At 48.9% G+C, this 25,672-nt stretch overlaps 10 protein-coding genes across 10 annotated transcripts; 4 read left to right on the top strand and 6 right to left on the bottom strand.

The window, feature by feature from the left end:
• Positions 1-427: 427 nt before the first annotated feature.
• On the top strand, positions 428-4,116 carry chsB (chitin synthase class II; the record flags this gene model as incomplete). Its single annotated transcript, XM_039070760.1, has 5 exons — positions 428-639; positions 703-841; positions 1,052-2,911; positions 2,961-3,127; positions 3,183-4,116. 5 exons carry the CDS (start codon positions 428-430, stop codon positions 4,114-4,116), a joined length of 3,312 nt encoding a protein of 1,103 aa, XP_038931154.1.
• A 938-nt stretch (positions 4,117-5,054) lies between these two features.
• LCP9604111_3198 (uncharacterized protein) lies at positions 5,055-6,493 on the top strand (the record flags this gene model as incomplete). The annotated part of the gene is made up of 3 exons (XM_039070759.1): positions 5,055-5,215; positions 5,271-6,142; positions 6,198-6,493. 3 exons carry the CDS (start codon positions 5,055-5,057, stop codon positions 6,491-6,493), a joined length of 1,329 nt encoding a protein of 442 aa, XP_038931153.1.
• Positions 6,494-6,802: 309 nt separating this feature from the next.
• LCP9604111_3197 (GNAT family N-acetyltransferase) lies at positions 6,803-7,522 on the top strand (the record flags this gene model as incomplete). The annotated part of the gene is made up of 1 exon (XM_039070758.1): positions 6,803-7,522. One exon carries the CDS (start codon positions 6,803-6,805, stop codon positions 7,520-7,522), a length of 720 nt encoding a protein of 239 aa, XP_038931152.1.
• A 640-nt stretch (positions 7,523-8,162) lies between these two features.
• On the top strand, positions 8,163-9,092 carry tpcM (methyltransferase tpcM; the record flags this gene model as incomplete). Its single annotated transcript, XM_039070757.1, has 1 exon — positions 8,163-9,092. The coding sequence occupies one exon, from the start codon at positions 8,163-8,165 to the stop codon at positions 9,090-9,092; it is 930 nt and encodes a 309-aa protein (XP_038931151.1).
• Positions 9,093-9,157: 65 nt separating this feature from the next.
• Positions 9,158-11,126, bottom strand: LCP9604111_3195 (putative glutamyl-tRNA(Gln) amidotransferase subunit A; the record flags this gene model as incomplete). Its single annotated transcript, XM_039070756.1, has 7 exons — positions 9,158-9,706; positions 9,760-9,883; positions 9,938-10,359; positions 10,413-10,512; positions 10,562-10,635; positions 10,694-10,792; positions 10,851-11,126. The coding sequence occupies 7 exons, from the start codon at positions 11,124-11,126 to the stop codon at positions 9,158-9,160; spliced, it is 1,644 nt and encodes a 547-aa protein (XP_038931150.1).
• Positions 11,127-11,978: 852 nt separating this feature from the next.
• Positions 11,979-13,570, bottom strand: LCP9604111_3194 (putative di-, tri-valent inorganic cation transporter; the record flags this gene model as incomplete). Its single annotated transcript, XM_039070755.1, has 9 exons — positions 11,979-12,260; positions 12,309-12,388; positions 12,448-12,715; positions 12,772-12,881; positions 12,928-13,008; positions 13,070-13,217; positions 13,270-13,314; positions 13,369-13,418; positions 13,489-13,570. 9 exons carry the CDS (start codon positions 13,568-13,570, stop codon positions 11,979-11,981), a joined length of 1,146 nt encoding a protein of 381 aa, XP_038931149.1.
• Positions 13,571-14,267: 697 nt separating this feature from the next.
• Positions 14,268-16,577, bottom strand: catA (catalase catA; the record flags this gene model as incomplete). The annotated part of the gene is made up of 3 exons (XM_039070754.1): positions 14,268-15,821; positions 15,884-16,309; positions 16,380-16,577. The coding sequence occupies 3 exons, from the start codon at positions 16,575-16,577 to the stop codon at positions 14,268-14,270; spliced, it is 2,178 nt and encodes a 725-aa protein (XP_038931148.1).
• A 914-nt stretch (positions 16,578-17,491) lies between these two features.
• On the bottom strand, positions 17,492-19,262 carry LCP9604111_3192 (AFG1/ZapE family ATPase; the record flags this gene model as incomplete). The annotated part of the gene is made up of 4 exons (XM_039070753.1): positions 17,492-17,842; positions 17,910-18,426; positions 18,487-18,940; positions 18,998-19,262. 4 exons carry the CDS (start codon positions 19,260-19,262, stop codon positions 17,492-17,494), a joined length of 1,587 nt encoding a protein of 528 aa, XP_038931147.1.
• A 1,004-nt stretch (positions 19,263-20,266) lies between these two features.
• On the bottom strand, positions 20,267-22,248 carry LCP9604111_3191 (phosphatidylinositol-3-phosphate-binding protein BEM1; the record flags this gene model as incomplete). The annotated part of the gene is made up of 4 exons (XM_039070752.1): positions 20,267-21,163; positions 21,215-21,946; positions 22,068-22,142; positions 22,243-22,248. 4 exons carry the CDS (start codon positions 22,246-22,248, stop codon positions 20,267-20,269), a joined length of 1,710 nt encoding a protein of 569 aa, XP_038931146.1.
• A 1,493-nt stretch (positions 22,249-23,741) lies between these two features.
• On the bottom strand, positions 23,742-25,347 carry LCP9604111_3190 (uncharacterized protein; the record flags this gene model as incomplete). Its single annotated transcript, XM_039070751.1, has 3 exons — positions 23,742-23,955; positions 24,014-25,259; positions 25,323-25,347. 3 exons carry the CDS (start codon positions 25,345-25,347, stop codon positions 23,742-23,744), a joined length of 1,485 nt encoding a protein of 494 aa, XP_038931145.1.
• Between the last annotated feature and the right edge of the window lie 325 nt (positions 25,348-25,672).

Raw genomic sequence — 25,672 nt, 5'->3', positions numbered from 1 at the left:
TCTCCTGTGATATTTCATTTCAATACTAATTGGAGTATTGTTTTCCAAGTGTTTCCCGTGCTGATTCGGTCGCCAAATTCAGCGTTGCCCTGACAACCACCTAGACCTCCACCTTGTTGATGCAGAGCGACGGATATGAACGGGCTGGACTTGTTTCCCCAGTCGATCCATTTTACTCTTTTATCCCCTTTGATCCTCTTTGATCCTCTTCATCTTGCTTGTGTGTGGAGCTTTAATATTGATATTATACTCACATTCCTCCATTCCTCGAGCCTCATCTGTCGAACCAAACAGATCTACCCCCACTCTGTCGTATCTTCGAGAGACGGGGATTAATTCTCATCGTTGTCTCATCGATACCCACCTCAGGTGGAATACTATGAGGCAGTGAGTTGAAACAAAAAAACATCACATTCCACGTTCTATCATGAACCGCCATCCGCCATCCGAATACGGCGACGCGCCGCCCGCATACCTCAACCATGACGCAAGTTCCTATCTGTCCGATCCTGACTCTCCGACCAATGCCTCACGTCTGAATGGAGGAACGATGCGCTTGTTGCCAAGCGGCGACGGTGTCGATGATTCAGGTATCAGTCATATGCCCTCCCATTATGACCCAGATTATGATCACACTCCGTATGTACTTCCCTATACTTCCCAATTGTCTCTGATGCAACCCTGTCCGTCTTCACATTCCAGTGGTTTCCCTCGCGATGGAGCCACGTGCACTGCCAAATCCGACTCCTTCATTGACGGGACGGAGAGGCTGGGAGCCTCGAGCAATTGCCCGTCAATGGGCATTGCTACAAGGACCGAGCCAACTCCTTCCTTCCTTGCTGTTTGTCAATCACCCACCCTGTAAACATTGTAAACATTGTACACTTGATACTAGTGCATTGTTTACTGTCCCAACCCCCCTCCACCTCCACATTGGGCCTCTTAGTGCCAGCTTCGCGGCAAAATGGAACGTCTTCCAAGACCAAGGTCTAACACCAGGGCGCACAATTATAGGACCGGACATGATCGAAGCTATGATAGTTATTACCAGGTGCCTAGCGTCGCTTCACCTTCGCGTCCACCATCCAGCTTGTCCAGTGTACCCAGTATCCCGCCTCCCACAGCAAACCTCGCAGACACTTCTGTCTACCCATCTATTCCCCCACGCACAGGATCGCCAATTCGCCCATGGAGCCCATCCCACATCCGACCACCCTCCGTGTCAAGTGTTGGATATGAGCGCGCCGATTTAAACGGTAGTCCAAGGCCCGGTACACCCAGCTCAAGATATGGGGGTAGTCCCCGTCGACCATTGCCTCCTGCGCCGTTGTTCACTGGACCAAAATCAACAATGGATACGAGCATCGATATTGGTGATGCCCATGGCGAAGATCCATTCGGTGGTGATGGCCGCACAATTAACCACACCTCACGCGCCAGTGTCCGATCATTCATGAGCGAATCGACAATGTTGGGAGACGAGAAAGATGGCATGTCCAAAGTCGATCTCGATGATGATTATGACGACGAATCGCACGTTTTGGATCCCAACCTCCACTATGGCCCAGCACCCGACAAGCAGGGCCGTCGTGGTGTCCGATCCAAGCAGGTCGCCAAAAAAGAAGTTCAGTTGGTCAATGGAGAGCTTATTTTGGAGTGCAAAATTCCCACCATTCTTCACAGCTTCCTCCCTCGCCGCGATGAGCGTGAGTTCACGCACATGCGATATACCGCTGTTACAACCGATCCGGACGACTATGGCGAACGTGGATATAAGCTTCGGCAGCAGATTGGTACCACGACTCGCGAGACAGAGCTGTTTATTTGTATTACCATGTACAACGAAGACGAGATTGGTTTCACCCGTACTATGCATGGCGTTATGCAGAATATCAGCCACTTCTGCTCGCGCACCAAGTCGCGTACTTGGGGCCGCGATGGATGGAAGAAAATCGTTGTTTGCATTGTGGCTGATGGACGTAAGAAGGTCCACCCGCGCACACTCAATGCATTGGCCGCCCTGGGTGTTTACCAGGAGGGTATTGCGAAGAATATTGTCAACCAAAAGGAAGTTCAGGCACACGTGTACGAGTACACCACGCAGGTCTCGCTTGATGATGATCTCAAGTTTAAGGGTGCGGAGAAGGGAATTGTTCCGTGTCAGGTTATCTTCTGTTTGAAGGAACACAACAAGAAGAAGCTGAACTCCCACAGATGGTTTTTCAATGCCTTTGGTCGTGCCCTTCAGCCTAACATTTGTATTTTGCTCGATGTTGGAACTCGACCAGAGCCAATGGCGCTCTACCACTTGTGGAAGGCGTTTGATCAGGACTCCAATGTTGCCGGCGCTGCTGGAGAGATCAAGGCTGCTAAAGGTAAGAACATGCTCGGTCTGCTCAACCCTCTGGTGGCAAGTCAGAACTTCGAATACAAAATGTCCAATATTCTCGACAAGCCGCTGGAATCAGTCTTCGGTTACATCACTGTGTTGCCCGGTGCGCTCAGCGCATATCGATTCTTTGCGCTGCAAAACGACGCAGACGGACATGGCCCCCTGAACCAATATTTCAAGGGTGAAACACTCCACGGTCAAGATGCAGACGTTTTCACTGCCAACATGTATCTCGCCGAAGATCGTATTCTTTGCTGGGAGTTGGTCGCCAAACGGGAAGAGAGATGGGTATTGAAGTTTGTTAAGAACGCCGTTGGAGAAACCGATGTGCCGGACTCGGTTCCTGAGTTCATCTCCCAGCGTCGAAGATGGCTGAACGGTGCGTTCTTCGCGGCTGTTTACTCGATTTTCAATGCCAAACAGATCTGGAAGACCGATCATACTTTTACCCGGAAGGTCTTGCTTCACATCGAGTTCTTTTATCAATTCCTTAATTTGCTGTTTACTTACTTTGGTCTTGTGAGTTTTGCGCTCTGTTTTCTTTGGGGGCGTCCACTGACTTTCACAGGCCAATTTCTACCTCGCTTTCTATTTCATTGCTGGCTCTTTAACCGATGAGAAACTTGACCCATTTGGTCACAACATGGGCAAATATATCTTCATTGTTCTGCGCTATGCCTGTGTCCTGGTTATGTGTTTGCAGTTTATTATCTCGCTGGGTAATCGACCGCAAGGGTGAGTCCAAAATGCTTCGTCATATATTCGAACTTGACTGACATTCTCTTTTCAGTGCCAAGAATCTCTATCTCTCTGGTATCATTGTGTACGCCATTATCATGTTCTACACGGTCTTCTGCGCCCTCTACTTGGTGGTCAAAGAGTTACTCGCACGTGCTGGGGTTGGAAACGATGACCTAGAAGTTGGCGATAGCCTAATGATGAACATTGTGATTTCCATGTTGTCAACTGTCGGTCTCTACTTCTACAGCTCATTCCTCTACCTGGACCCGTGGCACATGTTCACCTCTTCGGTCCAATACTTTTTGCTCATGCCCAGCTACATCTGCATTCTCCAAGTCTACGCCTTCTGCAACACCCACGACGTCACTTGGGGAACCAAAGGTGACAACGTAATCAACACCGATCTCGGTGCAGCAAAGACCATCAACGGCTCAACCGTCGTCATCGAAATGCCCTCCGAACAACTCGATATTGACTCCGGCTACGACGCGGCCCTCCGCAACCTCCGCGATCGCCTCGAGGTCCCCGAGCCCCCGCCATCGGATACCCAGTTGCAGGAGGACTACTATCGTGCTGTCCGTACTTACATGGTCTCCATCTGGATGGTCGCAAACGTAATCCTCGCCATGGCTGTGTCCGAAATCTACGGTGTTGACTCCGGCGGCACAAACATCTATCTCGCTATCATCTTGTGGTCTGTCGCTGTCCTCGCGGCTATTCGTGCTGTTGGCTCTACTGCTTATGCTATCTTGAACGTCGTTCAAAAAATCGTTGAAGGAAAGACGAAGTTCGATGCGGGTAATATGACGAACTTCGCTCCTAGTTCTTTCGGCGGTTCGAGTGCGACTGCTACTTCTGAGTCTGGAGCGGCCTCCTCCCGCCCTGTGCGCTACGGCGGCGGTGTGTCCTTCAAGGATAAGCTAGCCGAAGCTCGCTGGGCTGCTGGCAGGACCGTTGGAAAAGCTATGTTCTGGCGGAAGTAGATGATTATGTTCATTTCTTCATGCTGTTCCTTTTGTTTTGTTCGCGATTTCTTTTCTATCTGGATTGCCCTTGGGCTTGGCTTTCCCGGGTCTCGTGGAGTTCTTCTGATTTGGGCTTCTGATATCAGGTGTTCAATCTTTTTTTCCCTCTAATGATGGAAATATCGTCACGATAGTGCTATTTTCTGCTTTCATGCTTTCATGTTTCTATGTTTTTATGCTTACTTTCTATTCCCAGATACATGCACATGTGTATTGATGGATGTACTTATGCTCTCTGTTGGAGCTTGGAATTAATGCTTTGGATGATGATCAAAATTACTTGACTCCATTTGATACCCCATCATATTTTCAAGGAAAAATAACTCAACGTGAAAATCAATATCACTTATCGATAGCTCTGATTCTTCGGAAATGGTTCCGTTGTCCACTATGCTTCCCAGCAGGTTATTTATCTTCATTGCATGTTATACTGTACTGAATATTATGTAGTATTCAAGGTCTACACCAATCAAGCTCTTCCTCAAATATAACCCTAGCGAATCTACTGTATGACTTGTCCATTGCTCATACTACAAAGCATTGGTTGATTTTAGCCGAGGTACTATCACACCTTTCGCTGGTCAATTTCACCCCAATGGCGCAACTCAATCCTGGTAAGCGTGATATTTTCGTATCGATATTAACTAACTAATTAGTAGCGTAGAAATTACAAATCCGACATGAGATTGACTCCAAACAGTGCTTCGAAATACGTGATAGGTTGTTACCCCAAAGACACTCACCCCGCATCACCGGTAAACACGGCAGTGTTGCATACGGTACAGGGCTAATATACTGACTGGTCAATACATTTGAGGGGTCTTAGCTTTTGTTATTTCCTTCGAATCCTGGCTACCGTTTTGATTTAGAATTGAACTTATTCGAGGCTGTTAAACATGTTATCGGAAAAAGGCAAGACGCAGCCCGAGGTCACAGATCTGGCACATATCACGGAAGATGAAGAGTCATCTGGAATACACTCTACCTTTGCTGTAAAAAGTAAAGTGTATAGCTGTCTCCAAGTTCTCGGTGCTTTCTTTATATTCTTCAATGTCTGGTATGTGAAACATCTTTCGGCTTCCAATTGAATATCAAAACCAACTGATTTCCAGGGGCCTCAACCTCGCATTTGGGACATTCCAAAGCTACTATGCACTCACCTATATCCCATCATCGACATCATCTGACATCGCCTGGATTGGAACGATTCAATCCTGGCTCCTAATCGTCGGCGGTCTACTATCCGGCCCACTTTTCGACCTTGGCTACAACCAGAGCATGATTCTCGTCGGCAGTACCCTAGGTGTAGTCGGCATAATGATGCTCAGTCTTGCACATGACTACTACGCCATATTCCTAAGCCAGGGGGTCTGCATGGGCCTCGGATTCGGACTGCTTTATGTCCCTGCTATTGCATTGGTCAGCCGTTCTTTCACAACAAGAAGGGCTGTTGCGCTAGGTATTTCGAGTAGCGGTGCGCCTGTCGGGGGTATTATCTATACAACGATGTTCAACCAGCTTATATCAAAGGTTGGGTTCGCCTGGACCGTCCGCCTTGTGGCGTTCTTGATGCTGGCGCTGTTCATCGCGGCTGCTATTATGCTTTTGTGGCCGGAGAGACATGCAGTGAAGGTTAAAAATACCCAGCGCAGGAGCTTGATTGATTTGCGCGCATTGAAGGATTTGCCTTTTTGGAGCTTTGCTATCGGGAACTTTTTTCTTTACCTTGGTTATATCACGCCTTTCTATTACATTCCGACTTACGCGGAGACAAAACTAGGTACATCGCGCTCAATGGCCTCTAATATCTTGATGATTTCCCAGGCTTCTTCGGTTATTGGCCGTGTTGTCTTGACTTTGTTCGCTCATTACTATGGGTCGATGATTGCTTGGATCATTTGCGGTATACTCTCAGGCGTTCTGTGTATTTGTTGGATCAGTGCAGACAGCCTTGCCCGGTTTGTTCTTTTTGCTGCCTTCTATGGTAAGTGAAGTTCATTCTCCAAGTCATCGGTGCTCTATTTTGACCCAAATCACAGGTGGTATCTCCGGGGCTTTGATTCCTCTGCCGCCGAGCGTTTTCACTCACGTCTGTCCCGATCCCAAGAGTCTTGGAACTTGGCTTGGAATGGCGCAAAGCTTGAGTAGCTTTGCGAGTCTTGTGGGACCACCAATAGCAGGTGCGCTCGCTTCAATTGGCGCCGATGGTAGTGCGGATTTGAACTACTTGGGTATTCAATTGTTTAGTGGGATAGTCATGTGTTTTGGCGCATTCCAGCTGATCTTTTTATGGTATTTGCTGTACAAAAAGAGGGGCAAAACTGGTTTATTTTAAAGGTAAGGAGAAGCAGCTGTCTATAGTCCACATCAATGTAAGTAATTAGTTGCTAATCTTCCGAAATTCCTGCAAAATTGTCCTCGCTATTGAGTCAATCTGTACTTTTGCTCCAGTTCGGAGAATCAACCTATCACGTCCGGACTCTCGGCATTCACAACAAATCACACTGGCGTGAGTCATACATAGATCAGTCCAATAAACAGTATATACACGGCCAACTCCGCTAGGTATTAGCTGGTAGCATCCATATAATATCGCCGCGCTCTCAATTTCAAACATCAATAGCTGAAACAAATCAATTTCAAAATGGCAGTACTACGCCCCAAAGGTCCAATAGTCCCCTTCACTCCAGCTCTACTACCAACGAGCCAAACAATTCCAGGCCGAGCAATTCTCCTCGAGAAACTCTCGCCAAAGCACGCAGATGACCTCTTTGCCCTCATCGGTGGACTTGAACCATCTAGAGCAGACCTATGGGACTACATGTTCGACGGGCCGTACTCGGATGTTGAAACTTTCAAAACCAGCATCGCATCGAAATCCACTTCGACAGACCCATTCTTCTACACAATCATCGACAGGCGCAATTCTTTCCCCACTTTCGGAAAACCCATTGGCTATCTCTCTCTGATGCGCATGACTCCTGATCACCTGGGCATTGAAATCGGGAATGTAATGTACTCGGCTGCGCTCCAGCGCACAACCGGCGCGACAGAGGCGATCTATCTCCTCGCTCAGCATGCTTTCCATGATCTTGGGTATAGGAGGTTGGAGTGGAAATGTAATTCGCTAAATGAGCCTTCGCGGCGTGCGGCTTCACGCTTGGGGTTTTCATTTGAAGGAGTCTTTCGACAACATATGATTGTCAAGGGGAGAAATAGGGATACGGCTTGGTTTTCTATTTTGAGGGATGAGTGGGATGCTTCGCTGAAGTCTGCCATGGAGAAATGGCTGGATGTTGGGAATTTTGGGGAAGATGGTGGCCAGATTAGGTCGCTGCAGGATTTGAGAGCTGAGTCGGGTTGAGATGTCCGTATTTGGGTTGCAGTTAACCCCACCTACCTATAGATAGAAAAAGAAAAAGAAAACGGACTACGCTTAGTTCACAAAAAGCCCATTCTTTTGTATAGGAGCTTGTTGAGGCGCTATTTGAAGATCACCGCGACTCCACCAGCCCCACCGTGCAGAACTCGAGGGGGTTGGAGAAAAACTCAAGCATAGCTGCAGTATACGCAATATACGAGCACGGGATAGTACCATGGATACCAAGGAGAAAGGTCATATGGAGTATGCCAAACAATTATGTGATCTAGATGTGAGAAGAGATCCGAGATCGACCTGACCGATGTTCTCCGAGATCTAGAGATATTCTAGAGATCTGATCGAAGATCTCTGTCTGAACCTCTTTGATTGGAAGATTGTTCAAATTCCCAAAATCCCAACGAATAGACACGGTCTGGTTCATTAATCCCGATCCTTTACACTTTCTCATTGCTATACCTCTGTTTAGGGAATGACAAATAACAAAATGATATCTGTTCGCAAAAAAAAAAGCAGAAAACAAGAAAACAACATATAAATACACCCTATTACCCCTAGAGCATTAGTTGAATATATCATCGTCACCTCTCATCATTCAATCGTTTCCCAAATATCTAAATCACCAATGTCATCCGAAACCACACCCACCATAGAATATGGCTTCAACTCCAATCAAGGCGTAAACTGGTCCGACTACCTTACCTTTCGTCCAGTCTACCCGCCCTCTTTCTTCGAAAAAGTCTTTACCTACCACTCTCAAAAACCCCATTCCACCTGGTCCCTTGCTCAGGATGTCGGCGCCGGCTGCGGAATCGTCTCATCAAGTCTCGCCCCGCGCTTCAACAAAGTGATCGTCTCTGATCCGAACGACGGGTACACCGCGCTCGCTCGCAGAGTCCTAGTCGAGGAATCCGGCCTTCCTGAATCTAGCTTCCGGTTCCTGAAGGAAAGTGCCGAAAGGAGCTCTGTGGAGTCTGGCTCGGTCGACCTGATCATGGCGTGTGAGTGTATCCACTGGACAAGGCCGGAGATTGCGATTGCGGAATTTGCGCGGGAGTTACGCCCGGGTGGGACGCTTGTCATTACGCATTATAATTATCCGCGCATTGTCGGAAATGAGAGGGCTCAGAGGGCCTGGGGGGCTGTTTGTTCGTTTTATGCGAATGAGGTTCATGATCCGATGCTTGATCATGCACTAAGAATTTTGAATTCTGGTACTGAGGCTCTAGGATTCCCTGTGGACGACTGGGAGGGCGTGAGGAGATTATATGTTAATGCTCGGGGGAGTATTGAGGCTTTTAGGATTAATGATCGAGTTGGTGAGAGTCAAGTTAGGGATGGAGAGGAGATTGTTTGGGAGGAGAATGACGTGGATTGGATGGATGAGCAGGACTGTGACTGGTTTAGAGGTTATTCATCTACCTGGACGACACCGAGTGTATCAGAGGTGGACATTAATCCACTGTGGGATGAGATGGAGAGGGCCTTTGAGGGGAAGAAAGTGAAGACTGCTACGCCGCTTGCTATGGTATTTGCTACGAAGAGACATAGCTGAGGTGTAAATGTGTTGTAAGTAAAATTCATCGAATCAATTTATCCATTCCCAAGCCCCCCAAGTCTTCAAGTCTTCAAGTATTCCTTGTCTCTCACAATCCCTTCAATAACCTTGGCCGCCGCTAGGGTCTCCTCGTCCTTAAACCGCTTCCCAGAAAGCTGCAGTCCCACCGACGCGCCCTCATATCTTTCCGGACCCTGGTACTTACGCCACTCTCTCTCATCAACCTCATCCCTGTGAACGTACTCTTTGTCTTGCTCCGTCAACATGTCTACCTTGGGATCCACGAAGATTCCAGATGGGAATACTACGGAAGGTAGGTCAACTAAGTTCCAAATCGCAGTATAATTCCAATACTGCGACTCGCCCATCACTGCCGCGGCAGCGGGATATGTCGGGGACAGAATAAAGTCAACACCGCGACGATTGAAGAGAGCATGATATTCATCTCTGTAGATATCACGCTGCTCTTGCAGGGCCCATGCTTCGGGGTGCGAAAGTGGCATGCTTCGGCTATAGGAGAGAGCCCAATCAGTTAGTGGGCGTGCCGGCTCACCTGATTCGGCGAGAACTTCGCGTTGCTTGCTGCCAGCTTCGGGGTAGTATAAAGCGCGCTGGGCTATGTTAGCGTTATAACGTGCTTGCCCAGAGAATACCCAGCACTTACAATAACTTCCCAGCCATGCTGGTGCTTATACGGTTCCCAGTCTACGACATTCACACCAGCCGCTACCAGCTTCTCCTTGGCGTGTCTCAGAGCACGAGTAATAGGTGGATGGGGGCGGACGCAGCTGGGAAATGGATTAACATACTGACAGCAGACATTTATTTGAATCACGACATACCCATCATCCCACATGATAGCCACAGTCATATCCCGTGTCGGAAGAACCGTCTTCCACGCCACAGGCATCAGCGATGTCTCAATATTCCAAGGCTCCTGCTCCAATGCAGCTCTCTGGAATAGCTCTAGATCCTCAATTGAACAACTAGCCAGTGGACCCACCACGCCGCGGATTGTCTCCTGGCCCGAAGCAGCGACTTTGAGCCCTGTTACAGGGTTCCGCAGTGAGGAAGGACGGAAGCCGTACGCACCGCAAAACGCTGCGGGGCAGCGAATTGATCCGCCGATATCAGTGCCAATCCCAAGTGGTGCGCACCGGAAGGCCATTGAGGCACCTTCGCCTCCGGAGGACCCGCCTGGACTGAGAGTGAGATTAAGTGGGTTCAATGTCGTGCCGGTGATATTGTTGCTGCAGCATAGATGCTAGATGGCATTGGTTATGGGATACACCGCTAATGTGGAAGTTGTGGACATACCATCAATGACTGGGGCTCGTTAGTCCGAACGTGAAAAATCGCGCCGGCTTTAGATAGAAGTTGGAGGAGAAGAGCATCTTCCGTGGTGACTTTATCGACCCTGTTTTGCTTGTCAGCAATGCGGGCTGTCGTGGTGGATTTATACTCACCAAGCTACGTATCCCGTGTTGCATGTTCGGTTTTTCATTGCTATGTGTTCTTTCACGCTGATTGGTATACCGTGCTGTGGTTGTTTCATTAAAATCTCGCTGTGATAAATTTGAACATGTATATGAGCTTACCAGGGGCCCGACCAGTTTTCCTGTACGTCTGTAGTACTCATCATGCTCTTTGGCGCGAGCGATTGCCTCGTCTGCCATGAACTCTGTTGCGAAATTGAGCTGACAAGCATGTCAACATTGGAATTACACAGTCCACATCTCCCAATCTCAATCTCACCAGTTGATGGCCCAACACGGCCCTCTTCAAGAACGCAGTCACCACCTCTTCCGCGCTCATTGTTCCATTACCCATTTCGGTCACCAGTGCCGTAGCCGACATATCAGTGATAACGAGCTCGCGCTCATTCAACAACCCGCTTTGTCGGGGGAAGTCAATCACACTCTTCTGCGAGGCTGGCGGCAGCCTGTCGACGGGGAGAAGCCATTGTTTCGGAATAGAATTGTTCAAGATATCTCTGCCTCTTTGGGCTTGGATCTCCCAATTAAGAGTCATATTGATGAGTGATTTGAGATGGAATATGGCTGGTTTCGGAGGGTGAACTGAGATATATAAGAAAGAGGGGAGAGAGACACAAGGCAGTCCTTCGTCCTACGTATTCCCCGCACCTTATCTGTGTGATCTACAAAGTACCTGGCTATCTCGGAATCGGAATTTGCTATCCATTGGAGTAGACGGCCGTCCTATTCGCAGAGTGGAGAACTATGCAGCTCTTATTGGTTAATGGTCCATACTGGCTGTTGCTCAATGTTGATAAGGTACAATCGTACACTTTTATATAGGGGATTGTTAATGGGACATCCCTTTGGATAACTAGTAAATCATTTGTCAAGGAATTACTTTCAAAGCTCAACAGGCTATAGTGTACACCCAGTCAGGCTACTTCAACAGCGCAATTTGTAACGATTTCGATGTAATATTAGAGGAAACCTAGGCTAATGCATCTTGCTTGCTTATAATGTCCAGGAAGATAATTCAGGGACCATTGAACGTGTGCTGTCCCTCTTTCTAAAATAGCGATACCTAGAGTATATAGGAATTGCCACAAGATCCTCCCTTGCTCTTTCATGCAATCCTAGACTATCAAACCCCTCTCTACTACTTCTTCCTCAAAGTACCAATAGATATCATTCGATTAAATAAAGTTGAAGTGAAAAAAGAAACAAAAAAAGAAATCTCTCCCTCGGGGAATCGAACCCCGGTCTCCCGCGCTTATCGGTTTTAATGACAAGCGGAAATCATCACCACTAGACCAAGGAAGAATGCGATGGCCGAGTTACTGCTCGGCCACTTGGCAGGTTGATATCCAAAACTTAGCCATCTCGACATTATGAGAAGGGATCTGGTCTATCCGCAGCAAGTCAACCGTTCGCAGAGAGTCCCGCAAATGACCTGGCACCGGGAAGATTCCTGCGAAGCCCCATCTTGCGAATCAACTGCATCTGACAGCTCAGGCTGCAGTGTAATGGAGTGAATTCCATAGGCGTGGAAACACTCGTTGATCACGCGCGCCGTCTTCATAAAGTCCTCGACCGAGTCCTCAGACACCACGACGTGAACTGAGGCGAGGGTTTTTTGTTGGTTGAGGCGCCAGATATGGAGTTCGTGGATTGAATTGACGCCCTTGATCTGGCGATTGTTAGGAATGAAGAAAGAGAAGATGAAAGGTGGAAATACCTTTTCTAGGTCGTGCTTGACATCGCACATGTCAACCCCTGTGGGCACGCTCTCTAGCAGGATCATCCCAGCCCGGCGCACTGAAGAGTGTCAGCTTCGCTATCTCCTTTTCAACCATTCATGCTGGTACCACACTTACTCATAGGGAAGGACGATAGAATAATGAGGATGGCAATGAACATGCTCACACCGGGATCCGCATAGTATCGGCCGGCATAGGGTGCAGCGAGCCAGATGACCAGACCGGCCGCCATGACACCCAAGTTATTGATTGCATCGCCGATAACGTGGATCATCACTCCCATCATGCCCAAATCACCGTGGTCGTGGCCGCCATGACCATGGCTGTGGCCGCCTGAGTCTGCACAGCGATGTTTTTCGAAATGAAGATGCTTGTGATCGTCATGCTAAGCTGTGTCAGTCGGTCTCCATTAATTGGATCGCTCAATTTGTTGCAGTTTACCTTGGTGCTGGAATCAAGGTATTCCTCGTCGAGGTGAAGAACCGGTGTCTCAATCGTGGGTGATAGACTATGGTCATGACTGTGTTCATGTCCATGATCATGTCCATGTTCTGGGTACTGTTAGCATGGTACTAAAAATGACCCCACGAACCCTACCGTGAAGAAAGACTACGCTAATAATATTCAGGCCCAATCCGATACACCCAATGATGAACATCAGCTTGGGGTCGTGAATATCTAAACGCACCGTCAGTCATAATCAAATGAGACAAAATCCAGCCTGGGCGATAGCACCCACGTTGTAGAGCGATAAATCGCTCAATGGACTGTAAAAATATACTAATGCCCAATCCAAGCAGAAGAACACCATTGAAAAAGGCACCGAGCAGTTGCGCCCGCTGCCAACCAAAGGTGAGCTCCTTAGGCGAGTCACTGCGCTCGGATTTCTATATTTCACATCAGCATGACCACCACACCGACGGCCAAACCAGACTGTACCTTCAATGCAACAAGAGCAATAATAAACCCAACTAAATCATTCAGCTGCAATATATGTTAACCAACACAATCTCCAACTCCACACCCAAACACGCTTACATAGTGGAAAGCATCTGCAATCAGAGCAATAGAATGGGTATAGAAGCCCACTAGCCCGGTATCAGCACATCGATATCATACCAAGACCAGTACCACAGAAACCAAGAAAGGGCAACCAACGCGAAATCTCAGCTAGAAAGAAACATGTCGATATGCCAATCACAACGCTTAGCCGTGTCGAGCGCGATAGATGAAGAACCATGACTGCGGAGATCCAATATCAAAGATATAATGGAACAAGAATCCAGAAACATAGCTTGTTATTTACGAAAGGACATCATGAATACTTCTGCCTTCCAGAGTCTCTTGGTTCAGAAAGCGGCTGGTCCGATATTCCTGCAGTGTAACTAATCCGTCTTGAAATGTGACCAGTAGCCCTGACCCCTATGAGATATGGGGATGTGGTATGCGGGAGGCTGAGTATGATGGAGGGTTTGGGGTTTATCTAGTTTCAATTGTTCGATGTCTCTATAATGGTGGTATATCATTGCTACTGGCGGTTGGGGTATGTTATATGGGAAGGGTTAGGGTTCGGCACAGGCGCAGGCACAGGCACTAAGTGCTAGCGCTACGTTGGCCTAAAAGAATCTGGCAGAGGGCCTTGATAGCATGGAATCTTGCAGAAACATATTTCCTCCAACCCTACATGAGCTTATGATTGGGTTTGTGTATTGTAGATCAGCCGATGAAGAATGTAGGCTGGCCACCTACATACGCAGTGTATCATACCCATAGCATCTGAATGTGAGATCCACCTACACGGCCTTGGATTCGTGAGACTTTTACCAAATTTGATTAAATTTTAGAAATATGAAATGACTTAGCTCTCATTTAACCAAAAAAAAGCTCATACAATTTTGATGGTCACATATCCAATTCGTTTCACATGCAACACCGACTTAAGCAGCAATCTGATCTGAAAGTCCATCCAGCTCACGCGCCCAGTTGCGGTGTTGAGAAACATGCCAAATAAATTGCTCAGCTAGACCCTTCGAATCGGGCGCGACCGTGCCAACCTTCAACAACGAAACCGCATCTCCATGGCCCGTAACCACACCATACGACTCCTTCAGCGGAGAACCACTCTTCGCAACCTCGACCTCAGAAAGCCCGATCTGCCGCTCAATAAACGGCACAGCCTCGTTGGCGCCAGCAATAGCCTTCAGATGAGCGAAAGACTCGGAAATCCAGTGCTTGAATACGCCATTCTTTGACAGCGCCTGGATATGCTTTCCGCCAGGCACGTAGACCGCGTCGAACAGCGTCGACCGCATTCCAGAATAGAAGTGGTCAGGGATAACCTTCTGCCCAGACTCGGCAGTCACACCCTGGCGCTGCGTACCGACTGTGATAACAAACGCGCCGCGCTCCTTGAGCACTTCCTTCATTGTGGTGTACTGGTTGAAGTCGAAGCCGTCAGCAATCAGGATGGCGATGCGACGCGTCGCAATGATGGGTTTCTCCGGCATGAATTCAAGCTGGCTCAGACCCTTGGCTTTCATACCCCTGTTTTCCTTGGAGGCTTTGACGGGTGCGTCGCCACCGACATTCTTCGCGACGGTCTTGGCTAGGTCTAGATCGATGGCTGTTAGACGTTCTGACATGCGCTTGTAGACGACGGGGTCGTCGCAGTGATCTAGCTCGAATGAGAATGCCTTGGCCACATGCATCTTCTCAATTGGTGAGAGCGAGTTGTAGAACACCTGCGGCTGGTTGAAGTGCTCCTTGAACTTCTCTGACAGCGCGCGCTTCTTTGCGCCCTGCGGTTTTGCCGGGTAGCTGACGAAGCCGCCCTGCTCTGCGGTCGCGGGTGGATTCGCAGAGAACCGGTTCGGCCAGTAGTTCACCTTGCTCTTAGTGATGCGATGTCTGCCCTGGCCGTCGCGGTTGACCAGGTTCATGTATGGACATACTGGCCGGTTGATAGGCAGCTCCTCCCAATTCGGTCCGAGCCGCGAAATCTGCGTGTCGAAGTATGAGAAGTTGCGGCCTTGAAGCAGAGGATCGTCGGAGAAGTCGATGCCTGGCACAATGTGACTCGTGCAGAATGCGACCTGCTCGGTCTGAGGGAAGAACTCGTCGATGTTACGGTTAAGTTCCATCTCGCCGATGTAGCGGATAGGCACGAGCTCTTCGGGCCAGACCTTCGTGGCGTCGAGAGGGTCGAACTCGAAGCTGTCGGCCTTTTCTTCGGGGATGAGTTGCAGGCCGAACTTCCAGCGTGGGAAGTGTCCTGCCTCGATCGCCTCCATTAAGTCTTTCCGGTGGAAGTCGGGATCCTGGCCGCCGATCTTCAACGCCTCATCCCAGACGAGAGAGTGCACGCCCAGCTCTGGAGTGAAGTGGAACTTGACGAAATGACGCTTGCCGGCCTTGTTAATCAAGGAATAGGTATTCACGCCGAATCCCTGCATCATGCGGAGAGACCGCGGAATAGCTCTATCGGACATAATCTATCACGAACCGCATCAGCTATCAGGTATCGACACACAACCAAATAGGGAGAAATACTAACCCACTGGTTCATATGCGTAGCCTCCGAATGCAGATACTGGAAATCCCAGAAATTATTGTGCGCACTCTGACCCTGCGGCACCTCATTATGCGGCTCAGGCTTAACAGAATGAATAACATCAGGGAACTTGATCGAGTCCTGAATAAAGAAAACAGGAATGTTATTCCCGACGATATCCCAGTTTCCCTCCGCGGTATACATCTTAACAGCGAACCCGCGCACATCGCGCACTGTATCCGCACTGCCCCTGCTACCCTGCACAGTCGAGAATCGCACGAACAGCGGCGTCTCCCGCTTTGTATCAGTCAGTATTCCCGCGGTTGTTACGTCCTCGGCGCTCTCGAATAGCTTGAACGTGCCGAAGGCGCCGCTTCCGCGCGCATGTACTACTCTCTCTGGAATGCGTTCGTGGTCGAAGCGCGTGATCTATTGTTTGTTGGTTAGTTTGCTTAGATATATATTGGTATATATGTGGATGAATGTAAGTTATAGATACCTTTTCGCGGGCGATCTGATCTTCCAGGAGTGAGGGCCCAAGATTCTTTTCGTCTACGATGCGGAGCCATTGGTCTGGGTTGGAGATTTTGACGCCATTGTCAGTTGTCATGTGCTGCTTGTCGTTGACTTCGATGGTGTCCTTTTGTAGATCGGCAAATTTGCCGTCCGCAGTCTTGGAGTGTGACTTTGCTGCCATAATAAGTGTGGTTGATATCAATAATACCAGAGAAAGAGAGGAAAGAGTAGCATAGGTAAGGCTGAATTTTCCGCTTTATATATCAAAATCAAGCTGGTCATCGTGCAATTCCCTAGGTGCGACGTCAATGATGTAATTCCCCGTTGCATATCCTGAAGTCCATCTACCAACGAAATGAAGTCGTCTAATTACAAAGCGGAAAGTCGATTGCCCAAGCCAAAGTTTAACCAGGATGGAATAACCGCTTTGCAAGAATGACCATAGTATGACCTACCACCCATACCCTAACCTAACGCCCGGGCACTTTACCAACCAATGCCGACAGGAAAACCTGTAATGGAGCAGAATAGACAAGAAACATTGCGAATTGCTCCCATTTCATTCGCGGGGCAGTTTCCTGCAATCCCACGGAGGTGGAGCCATAGTTTGGTAACCTTTGCCTGTGTTGCCTGGGTGGTCGATCTTGGGGGTTCCATAGGCAATACAAGGTATTGGCACTGGTATGGTGGAGTCATGCTGATTGCAGGCCGATGACGTGAATTTATGCCTGGATTCGGACCTCGAATTTATTAGGGATCTTGAAATACCATACAAACTTGTCCTCGGATGCGACGTGACGTCACCTGATATCAGGGTGGAAAACATGTCCGCGCATCTCCAAATTCCAATATATGAGGAATTGAGCTGACAGTCGATATAAGGAGATTTATGTCCCGAATATATGTTGTAGGTTCAATTTGAGGAGCAGAACAAATTCAATCCATAGGGATAATTCATAATTGAAAGAAGAGCTATGCTATTTACACCAAACTCGATCTATGTGCACAGGTATCTCTACAGCACAGTGTAGCGTGTGAACAAAACAAAAGGCAAGAACCAAAGGCAAGAGGACAAAGGCAAGAGAACAATATAATCTACATATTATCCTCACTCCAATGACTCCTCGTCTTTTGCCAAGCCTCCCGATCCTCCTTATTCTGCGCAGGAGTCCTTTCAAGCGCCGATCCGCGCTCCACCCACTCCTTACTTCCCATCTCAGAAAGACGGGAAAGCGCACGCGCAAACGCAAACCGCTCCTCGTCACCACTGAAAATAGACGTGCTCTTCAGCGTTTGCACAGACATACCAAGGTCGTCCATTAGGTTGCGCATTGCATCGGAGAGATCTGAGTGGTCGCCACCGTCACCTTTAGAGCCTTTCTTCGTATCAGGTTCGGACATGAAAAGGTCTGCTAAGGGTACTTCGGTCGTGAGAACTAATTTGGCCTGTTGAAGGGGGTTGTTAGTTGACTGCACGGTAAAAAGGTGAACAGGAACGTTGCTCGTTACTCACCCGGCTCTCATATACCGCATCAATAAAGGTAATAAAACGCCTCGCCAGATCACGTTGGGTATGGTTCATTCTTGGAACGTCTGTGACAATGAATGCATTGTAATGCCGGACGAGCTCGAGGTAGTCGGCTGCACCCGTGGCCGCGCCGATAAGCTCCTGGAAGGTGAATTTCGCAGCCTTGCCGCTAGCACAGGGAACATTGATTTCGCGGCCCCAGACAACTTGCGAGTCTGCATGCGGCGGGTCATCGATAGGGTCACCCAGGAACTCGAACCACTTCTGCGCGTGCTGCTGTGCGGCCTCGCCCAGCGGATGGTAATAGACGGCAGCTGGAGGCCGAGGGATTTTGCGGTAATCTGTTGGGGAATTGAGGTTGATGACGTGCAGATCGGTCTTGAGGAGGTTAATGCATGGGATGAAGGATTCGCGCTGAATGCCGTTTTTGTACAGGTCGTCTGGATGGCGGTTGGATGTGGTGACGAGAACAACGCCGTGGGACATGAGGTGCTCAAGAAGCCTGGTTGGCAAATCATCAGCTGGGTTATTGAATGGCCCCATCCGGGAATCGAACACTTACTGTCGCAGTATCATAGCATCGGCTACATCCGTACACTGGAACTCGTCAAAGCAAAGCACGCCTGAGAGCTCGGCAATATCGGCCGCAACCATCGGCAGTGCATCGAAGTCATTTCCATACTTCATCTTCACTACGTGCATGCGCTTATGTACATCCTGCATGAAGTTGTGAAAGTGAATGCGCGTCTTACTCTTGATGTTCGGCGGTAGCGTATCGAAGAACAGATCCATCAACATCGTCTTACCGCACCCGACGTCGCCATACATGTACAGTCCCTTCGGAAGGTTATCGGGGACAGCGGACTTTTCGTGCTTCTTCACGCCACCGCCGAACAAAGACCCGAAGAAAGATGACGTTGCCTCAGGGTGCAGAGACTCGGGCTCTGGGTGAACAACTTTAGGCTGGTGGTAATCTTTCAGTGCCTCGAAGAGGTCCTGCAGATTTTGGATGATCCCTAGAGCATCGGCGCATGTCAGCTTGAATATGTGCGCCAGAGTTGATCACAACTTACCTCTCTGATATTCGTCATCTCTCAGTCTCCCATCCCGCACACGCACATCATATTCTCTCATAGGCCCATCCCGTGGCGTAGGAGCGGCGTTCTTCTCGCCGTCCGAGACTGTAGCCAGACCTCGGCCCTTTGGTGACTGAATGGCCGGCTGGGAGCGGATCCTCTCCGGAGAGACATATACCAACGGAGATCGACTCGGCCGCCGTAATGTACCGAGAGCCCTCTGCTGTGTGGCATAAAATCTACGAGCGACGCCCCGCAACATTGTAGGGCGGAGGCCCCGAGGCGCCCGCAGCGCGTTTGGGAAACATTCCGCGCATAGCTTTGCCGATGGGCGGCTCATTGGCAGGTTTTTTGGAAGTTATATTTGCGGGTGCGACGGTGGGCTAGAGGTCGGGTTTCCCTGGCGGAGAGCGGTTGCGATGCGAAGGCGTTAACCGAGGTATTGTATTGTAGGCAAGGATTTGTTTTTCCTCCGGATAGCTCTGGAGTGGTGGCGGGTCCTCGTAAGCCAAACGCCCGGGCTAAAGATGCCGAATTACAACATGCACAGAAAATATATATACAGCTCCTGCAGCTCTGGGATTCAAGGTGAAAATTTGTGACGGACCACGACCAGAATAACATTCCAAGAATCGAACCTTGGAAGAACAAATCAGGACAAAGATCAAGTCAGCAAGTCACGTGATATTCTATCATGGCGACATCTCTACCCGAACGATTCTAATATTCTCAAATAATGTATATCAACATTTATAGCTGGTGCAAAAAGAGCTGTGAGATACCACGGTTGAGCCTCTCCCATATGAAAAAGGCCTCCCCGGTATATGCACGAGAAGTAAGAAAAATATGTACACAACACAGAAGCAGGCAGACCGGGGTATGATCCTGAATAGGATGAGATGTAGATCTGATGCGAAATTGACGCAGAAATAGAAGAAAGCCCATAATGCCACATCGCAGGAACAAGAAATAGAAAGAAAAAGAAAATAGGCAGATAGGAAGGAAACCGTGCCATACATCTCGCATCAGATTCGTTAAATCACGATCTCGTCCTCATGGACTATGTGAAATCGCTGAAAGAACTGATGATCAGTTTGAAAAAGAAGAAAAAAACAAATCAAGGAATAACCATGCGTCATTCAAAAACTCCAATGCACCAACCTTACTCGTGGCAAACATTAATATGAGGTTGACAATAAATAACCTCATCGATGAAATCATGGGCAAGTCTATTGACCGCAACACCAGGAAAGAAGTGAGTGCTTTTTATGCGACGCTGACAAAGAGGGTCAGCTTGATGTTCCGTTGCATGGCATTCTCCAGGTCCTGATCAGTATAGAGATCGATATAGGAGCCGGAGGATTCGTCACGGTACTGCACAACGATATCGTCCTGAATCTTCAACCGGTCACATAGCTTGTCCTTGAGGTGCTGCATGCTCACACCCGATGGGATGCGGATCGCAATAAGGTCATCCTGGAAGAACACCTTGACCTTCATCGCGCTGTTGGCCGATGCGCTAGAAGCTTGGGTGATAGAGCTAGGTTGGCGGTTCATGGGCGGCGGGCCACCATTGGCGTAGGGCGTGGGTGCTGGGGCGCGCTGCTGGGATACCCGCTCGGTGGATGCATTGATTTGCTGCTGCGAAGACTGGCGCGACACGGTTTGCTGGGGATCCACGACGGAGTGCTGAGATCCACCCGAGAACCGGGCATCCTCGCCGAACGCATTGGGATCGATTTCGAAGTCTCCTTCTCGGGGCGAGAAGAGTTCGCGCACGAGTTCACAGCGCGAAATATGCGGGGGCATAGACAGGAGCTTCTTGATGTATTCGTCCAGGTTCTGTCGTCGGCCGTTGGAAATCGCATCCGTCACGTGGGTAACAGGGCCTGGCATGAAAGGGAGCGTTCGCCCACGGCCACGGTTGCCAGCTTCATCTTCGAATTGGGTCAGTAGGGCGATCTGGAAGTCGTAGAAATCGTGGTAGTAACGCGACAGCTCCCAGCAGCGACCGTCTTCCATCTTCGCCTCGATGATGTACCAATACTTGTCGTTATCGAAACAGTAGCGCGGAATATAGGCGGAGACGGGGACGAGAAGTTGGCTCTGTTGCGATGTGGGCACTTGCGACAAAGTTCCCTTGCTGGCGTTACGTTGGTGCTCCTGCTCATCATCGGTTAGTAATCGCAAACGGGAACCAGAAAGTTTGCATACATAAACATTGTCATTTTGACTCATTTGACTCTGGTGGCCCATGGACATCTTATCCATGCCCGAGGTGACAGCCGTCATATTGCCCCCACCGTGACCAGGGTCAATTTTGCCCAGTGTAATACTGCTGTTTTTGTATTCCGCCGTCATTTTCTTCCACTCCTCAACCTTGGGAACACCGGCGCGTCGCACCGCGTCAAGCGGGTCGGCCACAGCCTGTCCGCTTTGCATATCACGTAACTCGATGAAAGAAACGGGAATCAGACCTGGGCCGCCGAGACGACCGATGGGTTTTGCGACAAACCACTCCGGGTTAGATTGGGCGATGACGATAATGGCCTCGCCAGCCTTCGCGTCCAATTCATCGGGTCGCTCCGCTTGGAAATCGTACTGGACAACTCCGTAGACCATAGCGCCTTGACCCTTGAGTGCAGACATTCTGAATGCGCCGTTCTTGGTGGTGGAAGAATCTTGGGAACGACCGCGGTCGGAGAATCCTGAGTCGTGGTGGTCCTTGGACAGGTCGCCGGAACCCCCACTATCCCTCTCGTTTTTGCCGATAACCTCAAAAAAGGAGACGGGCACAAGCCCCCTAGCACTAGGGATCAGCGGATTGCACGCTTCGTACCAATCCGAATCGTCCTCCCTGCTGATAACGTGAAAGAAATCTCCCTTGCTGAATGCCAATTCCTGCGAGATCCCCTCCGGTTGGTAGTCGTAAAGCGCTTTGATTACCTGGGAAATGCGGTCAGCCACTGCCAAGAACGAGTCGGAAGTGGGACAAGGAGGGGCGAGGGGTCAAAGAAAGCGGCGAATTTCAACGCAACTGGCGAACTTGCGCAAGGACGCAACTCACTTTTTTCGGGGGTAGAATCGCAATAGCGGACTTGGGTGTAATAGAGATATGATGGGGTTTGGGATCTTTCTCCCCCTTCAGAGATCGTCTAAAGGCCTTGGAATTTGATTTTTTTTTAGAAACCGGATTAATTAAACACGATACCAGGTCATACTGCGGAACGAGGGAAACTCACCTTCATGGTAAAAGAGGGCGAAGGGATTCAAGGAGAGATGCAAAGAGGAGGAAAGGAGGAGCAAGGCCTAGTCAAATGCCCAGGTGTATATACCTTGACCAGCGTAATCCGTATTGCGGTTCCAACCACGCGGCTTGGATGATTGCCAGGGGGGCCCGCTTTTTGCTTTTTTGCTTTCTTTGGGATCTTCTGATGTTCTTGAGGGTATTCTGGGTATTTCAGGATCTATACAGAGTACTCCATATGCATGTAGGCTTTGATCTTTATCTGCAATATCGTATGGTCATGGCAATACAGGATAACGCCAACCCTGAACCTTGGGTTGAGCCTCGGTGTATACATCGTCAGGTGTCGTACCTAGAACCATTAGAATATATTCGCCAGCTCTAGTATTTATTTATTATTATTGCCGTTGGGCAGACAAATGATAATCCACCATCGGCGGCTAGTGTAATTGAATCACACCCTACTAGACTAAATGCGATTCTGTCCGAGTCTCCCCATTTGTCATCTCCCATAGGTACCCGTGGGACCTTGACTAGTACGAGACATACATATATCATTGTACATGGTAATTGTACATGCATATATCCATCTTACCTATATAGGTAGATACAGAGTTATACATACAGGTAAATATGTACTAGAAAGGGTAGGTACACAGAACGAAAAAGAAGAAAAAGAAGGATCTTTGCCCCTCATTTCCCCACCTGTAACCATGGTTGACCTACAAAGTTTACCTCTACCGTGGATTTTGGTGTTGTCTCCCATTGGAAGCCGTTCCGATCTTTCTATTTTAATGATTTTTCAGGAAATTAATTTAGGCTGGATATGTACGGAGCACCTACCTGCATACCCCACCGAACAAAGAAAATGGATATGAAAAATGTATCAGAAACAAAGGGCCTAGATTGGGGGCTTAATTCCCTAATATTAAAAAATTTTAGATTTCCGGGGCGAATGCGCGGCTCCTGCAATCTGCCGACTGTATCCGTGTGAGGATACTCCGTACTCCGTACTTTTCTCTCGAATATTAGATACAAGGATGAAAAGTTAAAACAATTATATTAAGGCACTGGCAAGCTGAAGAAACTCTGTTCAATGTCGATCATTGGCCACATCTACATCTACCCTACGAAGTACGTGCTTGGCAGGTTCCCGCACAAAAAAGGTCTCGACCAGAGTTGCTCACTCGCCTCACGTGGATCATATCTCACTTCCTAATACTACCGTGATGTGCAATTGAAGGCGAGTGTTGACATACAAGGCAGAACTGTGCATATGGAATAAGTACTGGATAGATTGGATATTATAGGTATTTACTATGTCAATGTGCAATCGACTCTCGAAAGGTTATGTTGTATCCATGTGCACGTATGTGGTAAACGCCTTCCCGCTTTTGAAGATACGCCAAAATCAAGAAAATGAGAAAATGGCTTTGACTGAGATCCAATGGTTTAATCCTCGCCGCAAGAAAGAGATGGAAAATGAGAACTTGGTTAGATCTGGCCTTTGATATCGACGATACGGTGTGCCGCTTCTTTGGCTTGATCGAACAGCGTGCCTGCTTTGCCTGTCAACAGCCTTACAGCGCCGTCCCTCTCCGCCAGCAGTTCTTCGGAGGAGTTGTCTAGAACAAAACGTGCAGTCTGCTCATCAGACTCAAATCCAAGCTCTTCTGTGATAAATCGGATGTTGACATCTGGTTTGTATCTACGATAAAAGGTCAGCGAGAATTCTCAAACAGAACATGCGAAATCAAGAGACTCACGCTTTACACATAGTTGCAAGAGCACTCAACCGCTCACGATCGACAAACATGTCCATGAGGTAGGCTCCCATATTCGGGGTATTAAGGTATAGCTGGAAGAAACGATGGTAATTCCCGAGTGCAAGGGCAGAGCGAACATTCAGAGCATGTTTCACGGCCTTGTCTTTCTTATCTTCTGCAGTTACGTCGGCTAGTGCGTCGTTCATCGCCGTCCAGTTCCGTGTGTAAATGAAATAGAGAATACGATAGGCCTTGAATTCCGTCGGGTGTCCTCCCAGATGCTGCGCATACAGCACTCGTAGCTGGGTCTGGCACTGGTTGTACTCACCAAGATCCCCTTTTTCCAAGGCGATGCGGGCGTGGATTTCGTAGACGACGACAGTGAATTCATTTCGGATGCGCTGAACCGTTAGGTCTTGACGCAAAGACTTGAACTGGTCACAGATGTAACCGTAGTTGCCATTGTCCTTCCATTTTCTCTTCAATAAATCCAGGGTCTTTTGCAAAACCGGCAAAGGACGAACACTGTCCGGGTTCGGAGCAGATGTCAATCGGAAGTAGTTCTTCTCCAATGTTTGGCATCGCCCGACAACGGGGCCGTGATCCACGTCAGCAGGACGCATCGGCAATTCTGCAGGAGAAGAAGGAGAATTCCCGCTAGCCCCAATTCCCTCAAAACGCTTCTTCCTCATCTCCAAATTAGCTTTGGACTTACTAGACTGGTCCAGTGTTATGCGTGGTTTTTTCTCTGTGGTAGGGTGAGTAACTCGATCTTCAAAACGATTGCGGTTAGCTTTTCTCCATGGCGGCGATCCAGTTTCCGATTGGTGGCCATCAGTTGACTTTCGCTTCCGTGTGGCATCTCCCGGAGAAGCCGGGTGGCTGGACGCCCAGTTTGAAGAGCTGGGGTTGGCCAGGATCTTGTTGCGTTCATTTTGCACCATAGTTTGGGGCAAAGGTAGCCTTTCCCAGTCGATCAATCCCAGCTTGTCATTCTGGGCCGCCTCCGTAATGACGTGCCTCAGCTTCTCCTGCATTTCAGGAATGCTCACGCTTGCAACCTGATTTTCGGGAGCAAAACAGCGTTGCACATACGAGCGTACGGGTGGGGGGAACTCCACTCGCGCCCGGGCTTCTGTATCCGGTGGTGCCGACTGAGTGGGTTTGGTAGGAACGGTTCCATTTGTTGGCTTGGTATGATGGGCGAGGCTACGACGCGCTTGGACTGGAGTGTATGCTGGAGCCGCTGTCAGGTTGTTAGTCTCCTGACACCAGAGCAACGAGACTTGAGTTGAAATATTTTTCTTACCACTTGGAGGGAATGCACTAGACATTGTGCCTGGTGTGGTAGAACGCCAAGGTGGTATGCTGGAACTCATCGTAGATGCAAGATTTGAAAGAGAACAAAGAAACAAGATGTAAGAATGAAAAGAGCTACGAAGGGGCAGGAATCGAGGAACTGCTGGAAGAATCAAGTCTTGATCTTACTCCTCAGCTGGTACTGTTTTGAGAGAAGAGAACAGTTGATGAACGTTTATTTCCAAGACGAGATGAGATGTTCACGAGCCCGGGGAGGGTGAGAGTGAAGTCCACACAGACTCGTGACGGTGAGGGATACTCGCTTACTCACCGGACTTTAGTTTGTCCGACTACGGATGC

The sequence above is a fragment of the Penicillium roqueforti genome (assembly GCF_015533775.1).
Source record: "Penicillium roqueforti strain LCP96 04111 chromosome Unknown scaffold_04, whole genome shotgun sequence".
In the NCBI taxonomy this organism is placed as follows: Eukaryota; Fungi; Ascomycota; class Eurotiomycetes; order Eurotiales; family Aspergillaceae; genus Penicillium; species Penicillium roqueforti.
This window is presented reverse-complemented; position numbering and strand designations above follow the sequence as displayed.